This window comes from Chiloscyllium plagiosum, unplaced genomic scaffold, assembly GCF_037043375.1.
Source record: "Chiloscyllium plagiosum isolate Xiang-an unplaced genomic scaffold, Cpla_swu_hap1 HiC_scaffold_14, whole genome shotgun sequence".
NCBI lineage: Eukaryota > Metazoa > Chordata > Chondrichthyes > Orectolobiformes > Hemiscylliidae > Chiloscyllium > Chiloscyllium plagiosum.
The window spans coordinates 33,958,392-33,979,200 of NW_028270152.1; the positions used below are offsets into that span (position 1 = coordinate 33,958,392).

The 20,809-nt window shown below is 39.8% G+C and overlaps 1 protein-coding gene across 8 annotated transcripts in view; it reads right to left on the reverse strand.

Moving 5' to 3' along the window:
* wnk2 (WNK lysine deficient protein kinase 2) overlaps positions 1–20,809 on the reverse strand; it is a 172,447-nt gene that overhangs the window by 101,507 nt on the left and 50,131 nt on the right. For all 8 annotated transcript variants that reach the window (XM_087994281.1, XM_087994277.1, XM_087994280.1 and 5 more), the window contains exons 4-5: positions 14,670–14,827; positions 606–694 (exon numbers count right to left, since the gene is read on the reverse strand). In XM_087994281.1, the coding sequence (XP_087850407.1) occupies positions 606–694; positions 14,670–14,827 (247 nt within the window). The remainder of the gene's footprint in view (positions 1–605; positions 695–14,669; positions 14,828–20,809) is intronic.

Sequence of the window (20,809 nt, forward strand, 5' to 3'; positions counted from 1 at the left end):
TGGCGGGATGGACTCGATGGGCCGAATGGCCTTACTTCCACTCCTATGTCTTATGGTCTTAATTAAAAGAGCTTATTCCTCAAGTATTATTGAGACCACCAGAAACAAATCTACCTTTTCAACATAGGAGGAAATAGCTTGTAATCAGATTTTGACATTCTAAGATTGCAAACAAGTCACAAGGCCAAATTTTGATAAAAATTTGTAGTTTTGTCCCTAAGCATGGTTACATCCATGTATATATGCAGCATTTTCCCCCAAAATGAAGGGTTTTGGTTGTGTTAAAATCTTTGGTGAAAGAAGTACTAGAAATCTTATATTTGAAGTATAGCTGCAATTTTCTGATTTAACTGCAATGTTTTGAGGGGCTCAGTCAATGAATGACTAATGCTGAAAAGAATGTGGCATTGTACCATTCCATGTTGAACACAATATATTGTTCTTTGACAATAAATATTAAAAGGCAAAGGCAAATTGTAAACTAAGTCAAGGACTCACTGATAATTTGAAGAACATTTACTCCAAATGTCTCAGTAATTAATACACAGGAATCAGTTATCAGGTCTGACAAACAATACATACTTGTTTGTGACTTTGTTACAAACCTTTCTTCTTTATTTTGACAGATGCATTCTCCAATGATCTCTTTTATTTCTGGATCTGTGACCTTGCCAAAACTTGCTGGTTTCACACCCTGAAAATTTAGAACACAAAGTTGCATAAACTTGCTGTTTTTTTTAAGCTATGGGAATTGTTATCCAAAGTATTCAAAACTAATTTTAAAATCAATGCAAACTTCCAATATAGTGTGGATTCTCTAAATCCAGCCTTAAACTGCATGTTAACATTATTACAGTCCAATTAGCAATTCACAAAAATTATTGATTCAAAGGGATTACGCCATCTCAATAACACTTCCCACTTTTAGATACGTGTAGGTAAGATGAATCTGAAGTTGAAAATTTCAGGTTTGAAAAGGCAAATGATGAAAACAATTACAGCACATAATTACAAAAAAAGCTGGTGTTAAATCTCTCATACACTATATTGACGGCTTAAAGAATGTCACAGTTGCAAAACGCTTCAACTAATCATCTCTCAGTTATCGATTTTCCAGCAGAAATTCTAAAGCAAAACATGTCACATATTAGATGAAAAGGTGTTTCATCCATGATAGTGAAACTTTCTCAAGACTAATGTGAATTGCACACCTATGGGGCAGCAGTGACATATAAATTTGTCTCAGATTCAGACAGAGGCTGTATTTCAACTTCTCTGGCTCATTTTCTGGAAAGCATAATATATCATTCATCCATCTCTCAAACTTAACATTATATTATTAAGGGAGGGATGGATTCTTACATACTGAATAAATGACAATTTAGGGACAACCAAGATAGAATACCTACGTCTGGCTGAGTTTCTTCCATCAATGTATCCTTCAGATCCTATTAGACTATGGCACAGTCACTAAACCATCCTGTAAATGTGATGAGGATATTTCTAATATATTGATGGATCAACCTAAAACAGTGCAAAATTCTTCTGTTTGTCTAGATCATTAACTGTTCGAAAAATGCTCATCTTCCTCTTTATAACCTCTAAGTTTTGCAGAAGTGTTTTTTTATCTCTGCAGTTTATTTCATGCCTTTTGACCATATCCATAACTTATACTTTGGTAGCTTATATCAAACTGCCCGAGTTCAATAACTGCAACAGCATCCTACTTAGCAGCTATCTGTATTACGCCACACAAACAAGCCCTTGATGTGGAAATGCATTTTAACTTGCTTTTATTTAAAACTTATGAAAAGTTACTTAGTTTGTAAAACCAAGTCTTCAGGAGCAAAATGAATTTAATTTCAAGACAAAAGCTACAAGAAGATTGTAGGAGCAGAATTCAGCTCATCGAGTTTGCTCCACCATTCCATCATGGCTGATATGTTCCTCAATCCATTCTTCTGTCTTTTCCCCATAACCCTTGACCACTTTTACTCATCAAGAACTTACCTTTCTGTCTTAAATAACTGAGCATCTACAGCCCTTTGCAGCAATGAGTTCCACAGATTAGCCACCCTCCAACTGAAGAAATTCTGCCTTATTTCAGTTTTAAAGGGTCAGCCCTTCACTCTGTGCTCTCGAGTCCTAGTCTCTCTTACCAGTGGAAACATATTCTCCACATCCATTCCAAGCAGGTATCTCCGTATTCTGCAACTTTAAATGAGATCCCCTTCATTCTTCTAATCTCCATCAAGTACAGACCTGGATTCTTTAACTGCTCCTTACATCCCTGGGATCATTCTTGCAAACTTCTCCAAGGCCAGCACATCCTTCCTTAGGTACAGGGCCCAAAACTGCTCACAATATTCCAAATGTAGTCTGACCCGAGCCTTCTACAGTATATCCTGCTTAGTATTCTAGCCCTCCTGAAATGAATTCATTGCATTTGCCTTCCTATCTGCCAAATGTACCTGCATATTAATCTTAAGAGAATCCTGAACTAGGACTCAGAAGGCCCTCTCTGCTTCAGCTTTAAGCCTGTCTCCAATTAGAAAATATCAAGCTTACCTACTCTTGATATGACAGCATGGCATAGGAAGCATTGGACCTACTGTGTCTACACCAGCTTTTCAAATGAGCAAGAGTTCCTCCATTTTCATTCTATCCAGACTCAATTATCAATTCTCCTCAGTCTTATTGACTCAAAGGAAAGCCATTCTAATTTCTCCAATCTACCTTCATAATGAAAATCCTCATCCTTGGCACCATCCTTGTGAAATTTTTCCCGCACCCATTCTAATGCCTTCACTTTCTTCCGGAAGGGTGGAACACAGAAATGGGCACAACTCTAACAGAGGCTGAAGAATAATTCATACAGGTTCAATATAATAACCTCCTTGCTTTTGTACTGTATTCCACAGAGGAGACTGCTTTCTTTATTAACTGCTCTCTTCAACTGTCTTACTGTCTTCAATGACTTATAAAAATATACATCCAGGTCCGATTGCTCCTGCGCACCCTCTGCAGTAGCACCCTCTGATTTTCATACCAAAATGAATCACTTCACATATCTCAGAATTGAACTTAATCTGTCACCTGTCCACTAGACTCCTCACCATTCACAATTCTTCCAAGTTTGAAAACATGGACAAACTTTAAAATTGTGTTCTGCAAATCAATGTTTATGTCATTAATATATGTTGGGAAAAGCAAATGTCCCAAAACTGACCCTGGGAATTCCCAGTACAAAAATCTCTAGTTCAAAAACCTCCACTTAAGCGTTTTGTTTATTTCCTGTCACTCAGCCAATTTCATATCCAAGTAGCCACTATACTTTATTCTCTGGGCTGAAACTTCTCAATTCTGCACTGTATCAAGCACCTTGTGAAAGCTCATGTACCTCGTAACAAATGCATTGCCCTAATCAACCTTCTGTTAACTCCTCAAAAATTCCAACAAGATGGTTACACATAATCTCTCCTTAAGAAATCCATGCTGGCTCTCTTTAACTTGAATTTATCCTTTTAACTATTATTTATTGACCTATCAAGAAATATACTTGGATAGTGCCAGAAAATTATTCCCATTATTTTGTCACCTCAGAAGGGGACAAGTAATCAATTTTGAAATTGCACAGTAGAGTGGAGATTAAGACAGGGACATGAAACACACATTAGTGAATGAAAAATTCAGTTTTGCCACTGCCAATAGTTCTGAAATCAGTGCAAACAACTCAAATTATGAGCATATTGAAGTGTAAACACATTAAATTGTAAAGTGAAGGTGGATACCATTATGAAATAGCCATGGCTAGCATGGACCTGCAGTAAGGTCCAACTCGTCCATGCCAACCAGATATTCCAATTCAATCCAGTCCCACCTGCCAGCATCTGGCTCATATCCCTCCAAACCCTTCCTATTCATATATCCATCCAGATGCCTTTTAAATGTTGCAATTGTACCATTCGCCACCACATCCTCTGGCAGCTCATTCCATACACATACCACACTCTGCGTGAAAAAGTTGTCCCTTAGGTCTCTTTTATATCCTTCCCCTCTCACCCTAAACCTATGCCCTCTAGTTCTGGACTCCCCCACCTCAGGGAAAAGAAATTGTCTATTTACCTTATCCATGCCTCTCATGATTTTATAAGCCTCTAAGGTCACTCCTCAGCCTCGTTTTAATAGATTTGTCAGGCATGACCTCTTCTTGATGAAGCCATGCTGACTCAGCCCTATTTTACGAAACACTTTCAAGGACTCTGCAATCTCTTCCTTAATAACGGACTCTAAAATCTGACCAATGACCAAGTTCAGGCTAAGCAGCGGACAGTTTTCTACTGTCTTCCCAAATTATCCATTTTCCAATCCTCAAGGATCCGCTCTGACTCCAGTTAGGATGTTGCCCTTCTGAAAAGAAACATGTCTAAATGCTGTATAGATTGACACATAGTTTAGTCTCCTTACTGAAGAAAAGATGTACTTGTCACAGAGGGATTGCAATGATGCCAGACTGATTCCCAAAGTGGCAAAGAAACATTGAACAGTACCCTTTGCCCCTCGATGTTGTCCTGACCTTTTATCCTACTCTAAGATCAAGCTAACCTACATACCTTTCATTTTACTATTTGCCATGTGCCTATTCAAGAGTCGCTTAAATGCACCATATGTATTTGACTCAACTCCTACTGCTGGCAGTGCATTCCATGCACCCACCACTCTGTGTAAAGAGCCTATCTTTGACATCTCCCCTAAACCTGCCTCTAATCACCTTTAAATTATGCCCCCGTGTGAGAGTCATTTTCGGCCTGGGAAAAAGTCTCTGACTAACCATTCTATGCCTCTCAACATCTTGTATATCTCAAGTCACCTCTCATCCTTCTTCGCTCCAATGAGAAAAGCCCCTTTATGACATGCCCTACAGTCCAGGCAGTATCTTGGTAAATCTCCTCTGCACTCTCTCTAAAACTTCCAGATTTTTCCTATAATGAGACAACCAGAACTGAACACAATATTCCAAGTGTGCTCTAATGAGGGTTTTATACAGCTGAAGCAAACCTCGCTGCTCTTAAACTCAATTCCCCAAGCCAACACACCATATGCCTTCTTAACAACCCTATCACACTATCAACTTGGGTGGCAACTTTGAGGGATCTTTCAGGTTTGTCATAGGAGAAAAAAAAAACTGGGTTGACAAGGCCTGCGTTCATTAGAGTTTAAGAGAATGAAAAGAGATCTCTTGAAACGTAAAATTCTGATGGAGTTGGACAGATTGGATACAGGAATAAATTCCCCTGGCTAGTGGGATCAAGGGGCACAGCAAGATATGTAGTAGGTCATTTCAGACAGAAATAAAGAGATATTTCTTCAGAATGGAGAATCTGAAGAATTCTGTACCACAGAAAGCTATGGAGGACCAGTTACTGCATACATTTAGAATGAAACAGATAAACTTTGAGAGGCTAGAGGTGTGAAAATATACAGGTGGAGCTTGCGACTATGGCATTGAGACAGATGACTAGCCATGATCATGGTGAATGTCAGAGTAGGCTTAATGGGCTGAATAGCCTACTCCAGCTTTTTTTATTTTCCGTATTTCTATTAATACCTCGAGCTAGATATTCTGCACATTAACTACAAATAGGAACTAAGTGTGTACTATCTACAAGATGCACTGCAGAAATTCACCAAAGATCCTCAGACAGCACCTTTCAAATCTACAACCACTTCTATTTAGAAGGACAAGGGCAGCAGATGTATCAAAACACCAACACCTTCAAGATTCCTTCCAAGCCACACTGCACCCTAACTTGGAAATATATTGCAGTTTCTTCACTGTTGCTGGGTCAAAATCCTGGAACTCTCTCCCTAATGACATTGTGGGTCAACCCACTGTAGGTGGACTGCAGCGGTTCAAAAAGACAGCTCACCACTATCTTCTCAAGGGCAACTAGACACAGGCAATGAAAGCTGGCCAGCAAACGATGCCCACATCCCACAAATGAATATAAAACAAGTTGTCCAGCCCTTCAGTTCACCAAGAAGTGCAAAAGATCCCATTGGCAATGATTAGATATTGCCCCCTGCCAAAAAATATCATTTAGGATTAAGTTGTCAACTTGAATGTGTCAGGAAGGGAAGTTGGCTCAAGAGTTCCTCCGTGTAGATCAAAAATCAGAATTTTGGATTGGATGGAGCTCATATCTACAACTAGAAAGATCATACATTGGGATTCCAAATTAAGAAATAAATCTTTCTTTAATTCAATTTTAAAAAAGCAACAGCAAAGAATAGATTATCAAATGGGTTTTTGCTTGTACTTCCTGTTAGTTAACATAGAAAGTTACAGCATGGAATGCAATTGGTATGTCCTGGAAAGAGCACTTAAACCTTCAGCTCCTGCCTTTTAACCGCAACCTTGCAAATGCCTCACTCTCAAGTAGCTGCGGCACTCACTCTCTAAATTACTGTAGAATAAGTTATCACCAACTTTTCAGATTGAACGTTCCAGATCCTAAACCAGAAAAATTGCTTATCTCTCCTCTAAATTTTCTGCAAAAGATTATAAATCTACAACCAAATGTCATTAGTGCGCTTGCAAAGCGGAACAGTTTTTCTCTATTTGCCACACTATAGGAAGGATGTGGAGGCTTTGGAGAGGACAGAAAGGAGGTTTAGCAGGATGGATTGGAGTGTATTAGCTATAAAAAGAGGTTGAACAAACTTGGATTGCTTTTGCTACAGCATCAGAGGCTGAAGGGCGACTAGAGAGAAGGATATACAATTTTGAGGGGTATAGATAGGGTACGCAGTCTTTTTCCCAGGTAGGAAATGTCAAACACTCAGGACACAGGTTTAAAAGGAGAGGGAAAGGTCTGGGAGGAAAGATTTTTTTTAAAACACAGAGGATAGTAAGTGCCTGGGAAGTGCTGCCATATGACCTGCGAGAAGTAGATATGATTGCAATGTTTAAGAGGCATTTAAACAGAATCATGAATAGGCCTGCCCACATGCAGGCAGACGATAGCGTGATCGATACATACATGATGGGCCAAAGGAACTGTTCCTGTGCTGTACTGTTCTGTTCTAAAACTGTTTATCTTAAACTCTATTTTTATTTAAATCTTCCCCATTCCAAAGAAAACCATTCTAGCTTTTGAAGCTTTTCCTCACTCAAAGCTCTTCATCCCTGGTAACATCCTGGTAAACCAATACTACAACATTAGGCCTTCACATCTTCTCTGAATAGTAGTCCAAGAACTACCCACAATCTTCCAAGGTGAATATTTAACATGATCCATTTGTTTTTTTTTGTAATCAAAACCTCTACCAATAAACTCAAGCTCCCATGTCTTACTGAACTACAATGTCAACATGTCCTGACCCTTAAAATATTTGAACACATATGGACACCGAAGTCTATGATCATCTTTCCAAATTCTGACATTTGTAGTGCAATATCTTTCCACATTAGCCCACCCATCTATTTTTGTTTTGCTCTGCACGGTCCTCTGGAGGTCCATGTGTAGCATCAATCTCTGAAACTGGAAGTCAGTGCTGATAAAGCCTCAGCATGCAGAGAGGTGTACTCAAACCATCAGAGCAGCTACGTGATTGTGCAGCTTACAGGGAAAGTTGATCTGCACTAAATTTAGTCCATCACGTTTCTCTATTCAAGGCCAGTTCATTTGCAAAAGGTGTAGTGGTCATGGACTCAAAAATCTGGGGAACGCCATTGCAAATTAACACAGTCTGAAAATAATTCCATTCAATGCCACAACCAATCACTGGTCCATCTCCAGGCTATCACTTTCCCCTTAATTTTAATGGCTTGGGTTCTTGCTTATACGCTTATAGTAATTTTCAAATGGCTTACCAAAGTCCACTGATACAAAACCTACCTCACTACTTTCATCAACCTCAAATCTGACTAACAATTAAGTTCTTTGAGATCAGATATAATTCAACTTAATACTGACGCTTCCTGAGTAAATGATTCAGTGATAAATGATTTAATCAGAGTAGTCACTTGAAAGCCCAAATGAAAGTCTATCTTAATTCATAGATTAACTTACTACACAGAAGTCAGCCACTCAATACATACCAGTTTTCTGGGCAGCAATCTCGTACCCGATAGTTTTCAATAGCTTCCCGATCGGCAAGGTTAAGCTCTCTTGCCTCCAGTTTCCTAGTTTATTTCTCTGCCCTTACTGAACAGAGTTGTAATCACAACCTTGAAATCCTTTGGCATGACTGCAACTGATAGCAATGTAAAGGATCTAACTACTTACCATAAGCCCATCTTCACTGTGATCCCTACAGTTCTGCTCAATACAAGATTGGACTCGTCAGAAACCTTAAATAGGGCCTGAGCCTTTTGTCACCATGCAACCTTGATATTGAAATAGGGCACATCAAAACAAATCTGCAGGTTAATGGCTACACTGATTAGATAATTTCTCACTGTACATCAGAATGTGATGAAATGCCCAAGGAAGTCATTTGGTCCTGAAAAATGCTCAAAAAACAAAAGCCTGAGTAATAGATGAAGTTAGGGCATTTCATGCTGCAACTAGCATCAGTTACTTCAGTTGGCTCAAGGTTAGTTTGTGATATAGAATTACGTCAACATGGGTTCAATTCCTGCACTGGTTGAGGTTACCACGAAGGACTCTCCTTCTCAACCTCTCCCCTCACTTGAGAGGTGTAACCCTCAGGTTAAACCATAACCGGTCATCTCACTGTAATGAGAGAGCAGCTTTATGTCCCTGGGCTATGACACTTTACTATGCAAACAGCAACATGGGAGATGTCTGCCACTAACAGAATGGTGTTGTCAAGCCAAAAAGGTGCCCTGCCTATCACACAAATTACAATGTGGTACATGAATTCCAGCACCATTGTGATGCTGGGTACGCAAGTCATATAGTCCAGTGACTGGTGGATTGTTTCAAACAGCATCTCTCTTTGGCTGTTCACAAGGTACTGACCATAACCAACCAGCCCTCATTTACACAACTTACAACAGTCCAACATTAGATATCACTCTACAACTGTACAACTAGTGGTGGATAATCTAGACTGTGCGCAATGCATTATACTGACGACCAATTTGAGATGATCAGTTGGACTTGGAGGATAGTGCACTTGCTTCTGCTACGTCTCATACAGTAGCTACATAGATCAGTGTAAACGAAATACGAATCTGAAAGAGTAGGCCATTCAACCCCTTGAATATGCTCTGCCAATCAAGACAATCACAGCTGATCTGATTGCGACCTCAAATCCATGTTACTGCCTAACGTGAATAAACTTTCAATTCTTTCCTTAACAGAACACAGGGCCCTGTTCTTTGTAGACAGAAGGAACTTGTGCACGCACAGTACCTGTAGGTGAGAACCATTCACTGGTTCATTTCACAAACTCAAAGTCCAGACCAATTAGTGTCAACCTCTTTTGCCCGTAATCTAAAAGTCTGGTTTTTAATAGTTAATCAGCATTAATTGACACATTCTCCTTTAGCAATTTACAATTTACCTTTGCAGCATCTTTACTAAACAAGCATGCTTTTCAACCAAACCAGCATTCTCTTCTCATCCAGAAAAAAAGGTGTTCTTTTTCCCGTTTAATAGAATTCTTGCGTGCTTTCTGATGAACATTAAACAAAAGCTTCAACAAAACGAGTCTTTTTTTAAAGCAATACTCAGACACTGGACTACCAAATGACTACATATCCAATTAGATAGCAAGCCAGCTAGCTGCTCACCAACCTTAATACACCAGAACAATGCACGGTGTAAACAGGTTAGAGAAAATTCAAGTGGACAGTTTCTGGAAACTCCAGATTGTGTAAACAAACCAAACTGCAATTTTTAGAAAAGCAACAACTATTTCTTGGAGTCCAGCATCTAAGTTGAAAGGAAATTATGGCTTTTACGTGTGTTTACAGTGCTAACATTGTTTCATACCAATATGTAAAGTACACAGACAAGGATATTTATTTTTACTGTGTTTTGGAAAATTACTACGTTGTGTGGTTCCTCTGGGTTGGTAGTGCTATCTCAAGTTTCCTCTCTCAAGAATTGTATTGTAAATTTATAACTGTAGGTGCAAATGTCTGTTGTAGTGACTTGGTGCAGATAACTCTATCATCTCTACTCCCTAGTTTCAAAACCTTTTTGTATGTTTAGCTTTTCTGACTTCTTGTGCTTTCTCTTCATTACTATGGATAAATTCAATTGGAGGTAATATCTTGGGATTGATTTATCCTTGAAGCATTCAGCCAGAGTTATATGATTAATCTGATCAGTGATCTCGATTTGCCATTCTTAAATGTTTAAATTCTCTACAGAATGTCTTTGATTGTCTCTGTTACTTTGATTCTTGACACATTCATACCATTTTCTAATGTAATGAATTTTAGATATGTAGGATGGTCTACAAACACTGTTAAGTACGCAATCTTATCTTTTTTAAAATTTAGTTTGCTATCCTGACAAGTCTGATCAGGACTCATTTCTTTCAGATATGGTGAACTTTATTTGCATCTGATTGGAATAATACTTCATTTCTAAAGGACACTTTTTCCCCTCTGACCCTTATGGTGGACACTTTTCAGCCATAACCTTCAGATGTTAACCATCACTTCAGTTTGCTCTCCAACAGCAGGTGCTGGCAATGGAAAACAGCTGTACCAGAGCTGCAGGAAGTGGAAGAGATGAGGGGTGTTTGGGGTGGAGATTCCCTATTGGCTGATGGCCAGCTGACTAGTCTACATCCAGTTGTCCTTTTATCACCTTCATGTCCTTGACCAGAATTTTCATGCTTCCCTTCCGTTGTGATCATTCTGACTTTCTCTGGACCTAACTTTTGTTTCTCTATCTCTTTTGTTTTCACCTCATTTTGCCTTGCACATTATTTCCATTTCATCACTCAGCTTATTAATAAACCACAGACACTTCCATTTTGTTTTGTTCCTGCTTTTGTTGTAATCCATTACAGCACACTATCACCTTCTCAAGCAGCACTGGGGTGGGCAATAAATGCTGGTCAGCCCCATGCAGATGTGAAGAATGTCCAAGACGAAATTTACATGGCCACAAACAATCGAGAGACAAAATTCCCCGATGGTCTATTCATCGTGGCCGAAAACTTCAACCAAGCTAACCTCAAGACGGTCCTGCCAAAATCTCCTGCTCCATTAGAAGACCAAACATCCTGGACCACTGCTACACAACCAAACACTTCGGAAAAATCAGACCACAGTGCTGTGTTCCTCCTCTCAGCTTACAAGCAGCAGCTGAAACTGGTGGTCCCTTCACAAAAAAGTAGTACAATGCTGGTAAAAGGTAGCAGAAGACAATCTCAAGACTCCTTGGAATTGGTGGAACGGATCATATTCAAGCACTCAGCAGAAAACCTAGACAAGTGTGCTACCATTGTCACAGACTTCATGATCAAATGCACAGAGGACTGTGTGCCAATCTGAGTGTTCCCCAACCGGAAACTTTGGATGAACCAGGAAATCCATTCCCACCAGATAACCACACGTGCAGCATTCAAGTCGGACAACCCAGACCTATACAAAGCCATCAGGGATACTAAAATGCAGTACCAGACCAAGTCAGAGGCCCATACCAGCCAAACAGGCTCCCACTGCTTGTGGCAAGGCCTAAACAACATTACAGGATTCAAAACGAAGCAAAGAAGGATAGCGGACAAAGACACATCCCTTTCAGATAGGCTCAATGCTTCCTATGCTCAGTTCGAGCAGAATGGCAGCAGCATACTATCATCTGCCCCTATAGCCCTCGATGCACCGGTGCCTACTGCAGAGGTCAGATTGGTTTTCCTGGGAGTAAACTCAAGGAAAGCAACAGGCCCGGATAAAGTCCCCGGACAAGCACTTAGATTCTGTGTAGATCAACTGACTGGAGGTATTCACAAATATCTTCAACCTCTCCTTACCACAAGCGGAGTCCCCACCTGCTTCAAGAGCGCCACCATCATCCCAGAGCCTAAGAAAGCACACGCAATATGCCTTATTGACTACCACCCAGTGGCTCCGACCTCCGTAATCATGAAGTGCTTCGAGAAGCTGGTCAAGGCCCACGTCAACTCTAGTCTCTGCCTCGATCCCCTACATTTTGCCTTCCAATGCAATGGGTCCACAGCGGACACCATTTCCCGAGCTCTGTACTCATCCTTGGAACATCTGAACAACAAAGATACCTACGGCAGATTCCTACTCAACTACAGCTCCGCCTTCAACACCATTATCCTCTCCAGACTGATCTCAAAACTGAGATCATGGTCTTGGCTCCACTCTGTGCAACTTGATCCTCATCTTTCTGACCCAAAGACTGCAATCAGTGAAGATAGACAACACCACCTCCCCCATGATAACACTCAAGGAGCCCCAAGAATACCACTGCCCCATGAATTCAGTGGTGTTACCAAATTTCACCCTTTTGAATTCAAGGCCTCTTAAGATAATACAAATGTCATCCATCTGATTGTGTGTAAATTCTGAAAATGCAATCCACACCCATATCAGACACAAATGGATATAATATCCCATAAAATCAAAGAGAAAACAAGTTTTAGCTCAGCTGAGGAACTGTTATGGTGAGTCTTTTCTTACTGAGAGTTTAATTTTATTCTTTGTGGAAAAGTAGTAATGCACAAAGAGAGGTCATGATTCTGGGTGCTTTTGACTTCATTAATTTAATGAGCTTGAATGTAGAATATCTATTATAATAGCTTTCTGTGAAAATTATTCAGCAATCATTTTGATGCAAGTTATAATAAATATTTTTCTATCTGAACATAGTAACACAAATGGTATTTATTTTGGGTCATGTCAGGATTTATATTACAATGGTTCTTTTCCTGTTCAGCTGTGTTGTACATAACATCGCAAGTGTCTGCTAATCAACTAGAAAGTATTTCTTAAAATGGACAAAGAGAAAAAGGCAGAAGGGACCAGGGCACAATACAAGAATTAAAGGTTACAGCTTCTTAAACTGTAATTATAAAAATTATATGAAACCATACATTTACTAAAGTCGCACATTAAAACTATGTTACATTATCTGAATTTTAAAACTCAAAGATGGTATTTACCCATTTGGTGCTACCCAAGGCCAGCGAGAGGAAATTATGAGCCCTAGTGCTTCTCCTGTTTCCAAGTTCATTGCTCCCACTATGAAGGTTCTTCCTGAGATTTTCCAGAAGGATACTTTGAGGATATCTTTTCATTTTCACTAACTTACTGATTCAGTGATACTGTCATATACTAACACTTCCTTTTTTGTATTTGTATTAACATGAGGTATTTGGACACTCACAGATACAGAATTAAAAGAATACATCAACATCTTCAATAATTCCAACCATATAATAAACTTAAAGCACAAAACTCAAGGAAAGCACTAACAGGTCAGCACCCCTGCACCTAAAGTATCTGCACATAACACCAGGCAAACAGGCATAAGTTATCAAGAAGTAGTGGGGTTTTTTTTTTCAAAATAACTGATACCTTTATGCAACAAAAGTCATCCTAAACACATCTTTCATACAGTGGTGAAGACATAGCTAATATGTTTTCTTCACATATGTGCAAAGCTAGAAGCTATCAAGCACTGATTATTCAGTTAAATTTAAACACACATCCCACCTTGCAGACTCAATCGATCTTCCCAACTTACAGCCTTCCTCTGCTCCCACAGCTCCTTGCAGCAGCCTCCCACATTCTCCATCCCTTCCACCTTTGCAGCCTCTCTCTATTCCCCCCACCCTTGACTCTTTGGCAGTCCCCTTCTCTTCTCAGCTCACCTGCAGCTTACAACTAATTGGTCCACAGCCATCCAACTCCCACCTTACCCCTGCAGCTTTCCCCATCTCCCAAGCACCATTCCACTCTCCTATACCTTCTCCTCCTGTCCACCATCCATTCCCATCTTGCAGCCTACACCTCTTTCCTCCCCAACTCTTATCTTCAACCCCCCCTGAACTATACAATCACCCTCTTCCTCTTGACTCTTACACTGTTCACTCTGACTAATGCTTCATGATCCCAGCTACTCCGACTCATGCATCTCAAGCTCTGCAAGCACCTCACCACCACCATTTAACTTCTCACTATTCCTCTAATGATAGGTTCAGTAGTGAGCCAACAGCAATTAACTCAGGACAGAACCAGACAGTGACTGGTGAAGCAGGCTTTAAGATTCTGTCCATTTACCTCTCAGCAGAATTATGGTTGAATTTTCTCGGCATTTTGGGGTAAAGTTTCCCTGTGACCACATAGCAGCACTCAAAACACTTGGGAGTAAGGAGCTGGACCCCAATGCTTAGCGTTGGCTATACCCATTCTCTCAGGCCCTGGTGCTGCTAGTACAACATGCAATCTGAAATCTCAAGGCAGCACACAAAAACTTTCAGGAGACATCTAAAAGGAAGAACTTTTGGAATAGGTCTATTCCCTTTTAATAAATCATACAGATTTGTAAAGCAATTGTGTTGTGCATAAGTGTTTGGTGCACAAAACAAAAAAGCTCACATGATTAAGAAAGTTTCTTTGTGTCACTTCACAACTTCTAATCTAGTCTTAAATCTGTTTGCCACTGAAAGCATTACGGTCATTCTTTTGGATAATGAATACTTACACTTGTAACTTTCCGATAGATCTGGGCAGCGTTCTGACATTCTGAGTATGGATATTCTGAGGTAGCCATTTCTAACATACACATTCCAAAAGCGTACACATCCACAGATTCATCATAATGCTCTTCATACATTTCTGGAGCCATGAACTCTGGCGTGCCTGAGGACAGTTAAAAGCAAATGTAACACTCCCATACAGTGATAGAATCCAACAATAAAAACTGATAAGTCTCAGAAAATCATGAAAAGGAAACCTTGCACTGTGGAGTCATGACTCTGATTTTGACAAATTATGTACAGTTAATAAATGTAAATATAGATTAAACACAAGTCAACTGCTTATATTAGATATAAACAATAGAGTAATTCTTTGAAGAATTCCTTGTCAACACAAAGCAAAAATTAAATCTATGTAGAACAATGGACTTTATGAAACTAGCTGAATCTATGCAAGTCCTCCAATCTTTTAAAAAAGTGAACAACTCTCAGGATTCAGCACAGCTTCAGAACAAGAGTGTTTCCATATTTTGTCAGAAACGCAAGAAGCACTGAAGACTGCATTGCTTCTGTATCCATTCAAAATCTTCAGAGTAATAGCAACATACATTCATTTCACTTCTGTAATCTGCCAACAGGGATAGAGACTAGCTTCAGCTCATGATTAGAGTGGGTGTAGGAGTTCAGATGGAAATGATGGAAACTTTTTAATGTAAACATTCTTCTTTAAAAACACAGATCTGCTCTTGCATCAATTTTTGTTTGTCAGCAATCAGGACTCACCCTGATCACACTCACCAATAGAAAAGATGGGGAGAGTTAAAAAGGAAGGTCTCCTATTTGTAGCACTCAGTGCCAGTTCCACAGCAACTTGCTGCCTCAAACCCCAGCACCCAATATGCTGGAAAACTGCATATACTTCTGGTTGCCATTCTGTTGGAAGAATGTTGTTAAACTCAAGACGGTGCAGAAAAGATTTATAAGGACGTTGCTGGGACTGAAGGGTTTGCTGTAGGGAGAGGCTGAAAAGGCTGTGGTTTCTCCCCCAGAGTATTGGACATAAGAGGTGACCTTATAGAGGCTTATAAAAACATGAGGGACATTGATAGGATGAATAGCCAAGGTCTCTCTCTTAGAGTGCAAGAGTCCAAAACTAGAGGGCATAGATTTAAGGTGGGAGGGGAAAGATTTAAAAAGGACCTGAAGGATAACTTTTCACACAGAGGTTGGTGTGTGTATGGAATGAGCTGCCAGACGAAATGGAGGAGGCTGGTGCAATTACAACATTTAAAAGGCATCCGGATGGATCTATGAATAACAAAGATTCAAGAGGGATATGGACCAAATGCTGGCAAATGAGATTAGGTCAGATTGGGATGTCTGGTCAGCTAGACAAGATGGACTGAAGGGCCTGTTTCTGTGCTATGACTCCAAGAATTTGCAACCAAAATTTTGGAAGGCCATGGATTGCACAATGTGAACATTATAGTTTTTCTGATAACGTTTGGGAGTGCGCAATTATCCAAGCCTTTCTGATCGACCAGATTTGCTCAAGGGACTTTTCAATCGGCAGCTTAGCAGCAATTAACAGTTTCAGAAATAAATAGAGACAAGCATTATGAAAATTCATCTTAAATAACCCTGGACTAAATTAGACATCACCTTACATTAAATATTTCAATAATGGAATAATAAATAAATTTAACTAATTATTTCCATGAATGTGATCTTATAAAGATTAAATCAAGCTCAACTTGTAGATGATAAATACAACATAAATTTATTTGAAACTCCTGACATATATAAACAAGATTCTTCAACCACTTAAAGCATACATAAGTAACAATTCAAAGTAAGTATATGGCTTTGCAAACAGTGAATACAAGAAAGAGAGGTATTCATTTCGTTTCCATAATATCAAACTTCATGTGGCAAACCTGTTGAAAGCAATTAATTGCAACTCAACTGAAGTAGTTCTAATGTTCAAATTTACATGAGCGAGAATCAAGGTCACAAGCAAACAAGTTAAAATCTACAAGTGAAAAAGTGTAAAATTCATTCCATGAATGTCAGTGACTATAAATGACCAAAACTAAGAGACCTTTCAGAAAATCTTCCATCCAATTTTCGTTCCACATAAATGAAAATGACAAACATCATAAGAGAAATTTGAAGCCTATGAGAGGAAACAAGGAGCTACAGACATCCGCAAAATGATGAAATCCAAGATTAAGTAAGGCACCTAGAATATCATAATATAATTAGTCACAGCCAACGTGGGTTTATAAAAAAGACAGTTGTGATTGATAAGTGAATTCAGAGTATTTGTGATGTAATTTACAGATTAGATAAATAGAAGCCAGAGAATATAGCATATTTGGATTTTCTAGGATCAAGGATGTCTCAGAGAGGGTGCAGAATGTTTTCACGGGGGAGAGGTGCCAGCAGAAGGTTATTGTCCACATTGGAACCAGCGACATTGGAAGGGAAAAGGTTGAGACTCTGAAGGAAGATTACAGAGAGTCAGGCAGAAATTTAAAAAGGAGGTCCTCAAGGGTAATAATATCTCGATTACTCCCAGTGCTACAAGCTAGTGAGGGCAGGAATAGGAGAATAGAGCAGATGAATGCATGGCTGAGGAGCTGGTGTGTGGGAGAAGGATTCACATTTTTGGATCATTGGAATCTCTTTTGGGGTAGAAGTGACCTGTACATGAAGGACGGATTGCACCTAAATTGAAAGGGGACTAATATACTGGCAGGGAAATTTGCTAGAACTACTTGGGAGGATTTAAACTAGTAAGGTGGAGGGGGTGGGACTCAGGGAGGTAGTGAGGAAAGAGATCGATCTGAGACAGGTACAGCTGAGAACAGAAGTGAGTCAAACAGTCAGGGCAGGCAGGGACAAGGTAGGACTAATAAATTAAACTGCATTTATTTCAATGCAAGGGGCCTAACAGGAAAGGCAGATGAACTCAGGGCATGGTTAGGAACATGGGACTGGGATATCATAGCAAATACGGAAACATAGCTCAGGGATGGGCAGGACTGGCAGCTGAATGTTCCAGGAAACATATGCTACAGGAAGGATAGAAGGGGAGGCAAGAGAGGTGGGGGAGTGGCATTTTTGCTAAGGGATAGCATTACAGATGTGCTGAGGGAGGATATTCCCGGAAATACATCCAGGAAAGTTATTTGGGTGGAACTGAGAAATAAGAAAGGGATGATCATCTTATTGGAATTGTACTATAGACCCCCCAATAGTCAGAGGGAAATTGAGAAACAAACTTGTAAGGAGATCTCATCTATCTGTAAGAATAATAGGGTAGTTATGGTAGGTGATTTTAACTTTCCAAACATCGACTGGGACTGCCATAGTGTTAAAGGTTTAGATGGAGAGGAATTTGTAAAGTGTGTACAAGTAAATTTTCTGATTCAGTATGTGGATGTACCTACTAGAGAAGGTGCAAAACTTAACCTACTCTTGGGAAATAAGGCAGGGCAAGTGACTGAGGTGTCAGTGGGGGAGCACTTTGGGACCAGCGACCATAATTCTACTCGTTTTAAAATAATGATGGAAAAGGATAGACCAGATCTAAAAGTTGAAGTCCTAAATTGGAGAAGGGCCAATTTTGACGGTATTAGGCAAGAACTTTTGAAAGCTGATTGGAGGCAGATGTTCGCAGGTAAAGGGACAGCTGGAAAATGGGAAGCCTTCAGAAATGAGATAACGAGAATCCAGACAAAGTATATTCCTGTTAGGGTGAAAGGGAAGGCTGGTAGGTATAGGAAATGCTGGATGACTAAAGAAATTGAGGGTTTGGTTAAGAAAAAGGAAGCATGTGTCAGGTATAGACAGGATAGATCGAGTGAATCCTTAGAAGGGTATAAAGAAAGTAGGAGTACACTTGAGGGAAATCAGGAGGGCAAAACGGGGACATGAGATAGCTTTGGCAAATAGAATTAAGGAGAATCCAAAGGGTTTTTACAAATACATTAAGGACAAAAGGGTAACTAGGGAGAGAATAGGGCCCCTCAAAGATCAGCAAGACGGCCTTTGTGTGGAGCCACAGAAAATGGGGGGAGATACTAAATGAATATTTTGCATCAGTATTTACTGTGGAAAAGGATATGGAAGATATAGACTTGTACGTGTATGGAATGGGTTGTATGTGCATGGAATGAGCTGCTAGAGGACGTGGTGGAGGCTGGTACAATTGCAACATTTAAGACGCATTTGGATGGGTACATGAATAGGAAGGGTTTGGAGGGATATGGGCCAGGTGCTGGCAGGCGGGACTAGATTGGGTTGGGATATCTGGTCAGCATGGACAGGTTGGATCGAAGGGTCTGTTTCCATGCTGTACATCTCTATGACTCTAGTATTGCCTGTGAAGCATGAGATCTAGCAGTTATTTGCTTTCTGCATCAAAATTTCAAATGAAAAAAAACAAAAAGGAGGTGACAATAAAGACCACGAATACTACAATGTTCTAGGAGATGAATGCTTAATAAATTAATCTATGATTTGCATAGGAAAAACTGGACAATAATGTTCCTTAAGCTGATATTAAAGAACACTAAGGCACAATACATAACACCCATTATCAATGCAGTTCACCGAAATAATTTTTTTCCTAAAGAATAATAACTAATCTTCAGATGAAGGTGGTCAATAGGGAATGCGAATACTGTACTGATGTCAAGTGTAGCTGTCTCGTCTTCACTGGTAAGAAGGGTTCAAATATGTGATTGACACAAAGTAAACTACCAGCCCTAGAAACTGGGTATATCAAGTGCTCTCAGTAAGAATATAGTCCTCATCAGGTGAACCTGGTAGGTGGTAATCCTCATCAGGGAGCTGTCTTCTTGTGATGGAAGATGGACTAGAAGAGATGGAGAGCAGCCCCAGGAAAGAATTCTGTAAACTCTGGGTAGAGAGCAGGATGCTGCCTTCACAACATTAATGAGATCGACATATTCTATGTCTACTGCTTGCTTATTCTCTGGTATCAGTAAATCTTCAATCAACCAACACTGGTCGTACATCTTTTTGACGAACTAACATGCATAACATCTTTGATATCAGAAAACTCCCTAAGATTAGTCAACTGGTTATGTTAAATAATGGGTGGTCACAAACCTCCAAAATCTAACAAAAGGACACAAAGAGTCTGCAAAGGGACATAGGCATGCTAAGTGAGATGCATAAAGGTGGCAGATGGAGTAAAATGAGGGGAAATTAGGTTATTCACTTTGGTAGGAACAACAGGAAAGTTTTTTTTTAAAACCATAAGAAACTATTAAATCAGGTTGTAAATTTGCTCTCTGAGTTGGGCGATTTGACATTTCAGCGCCATGCTAGGTAACGTTACTAATGAGACTACGATGAAGCGCTGTTGTTCTGTCCCGCTTGCTGTGTATGTGTCTTGGCCTGTTGTGGTGGGCGATGGAAAGTTTGTGGATACTATGATGCCTAGGGGCTAAAATAGTCTGGTCATCATCTCGGAGATGCTTTTAATGTATGGTAGGGTAGCCCACAAACCCACCAACACACAAACAGCTAATGATGAATTTAAAGGACCCCATACCAACAACCAGCTGAACGAACGTCATATAGAAAATACCCTGCAAGACCTGCAATAAACATTACATTGGACAGGCAGAAAACTAGCTACCAAAAGACATGACCAACTACCACTAGTATCCACACACAAAGACAAAAGAGGAACACCAGTTTGACTGGGACAAATATCCATCCTAGGACAGGCTAAACAAAGACATGCATAGGAATTCCCAGAGGCCTAGCAATCAAACCGGAATTCCATTAACAAATGTATTGATTATCAAACAACCCAATTACCAGCCTCTCAGAAAAAGAACTGGAAGTGGCTATCACCCATCACAATAGACCAAGACACACAAATAGCAAGCGGGACAGAACACCACCGCTTCATCGGAGGCTCACTGATGTTTCCTAGCATGGTGACGAAATGACTGAACAAATCTACCAGCTCAGCAAGCATACTTACAATCAGATCAACAGTGAGCTACAGATCTTCTCCAAAATCACATTGAATACTAGCATTGAAAAAGTGATTTTTAAAATTAATGTGCAAACATAGCTAGCAATTAGAAATGCCTTT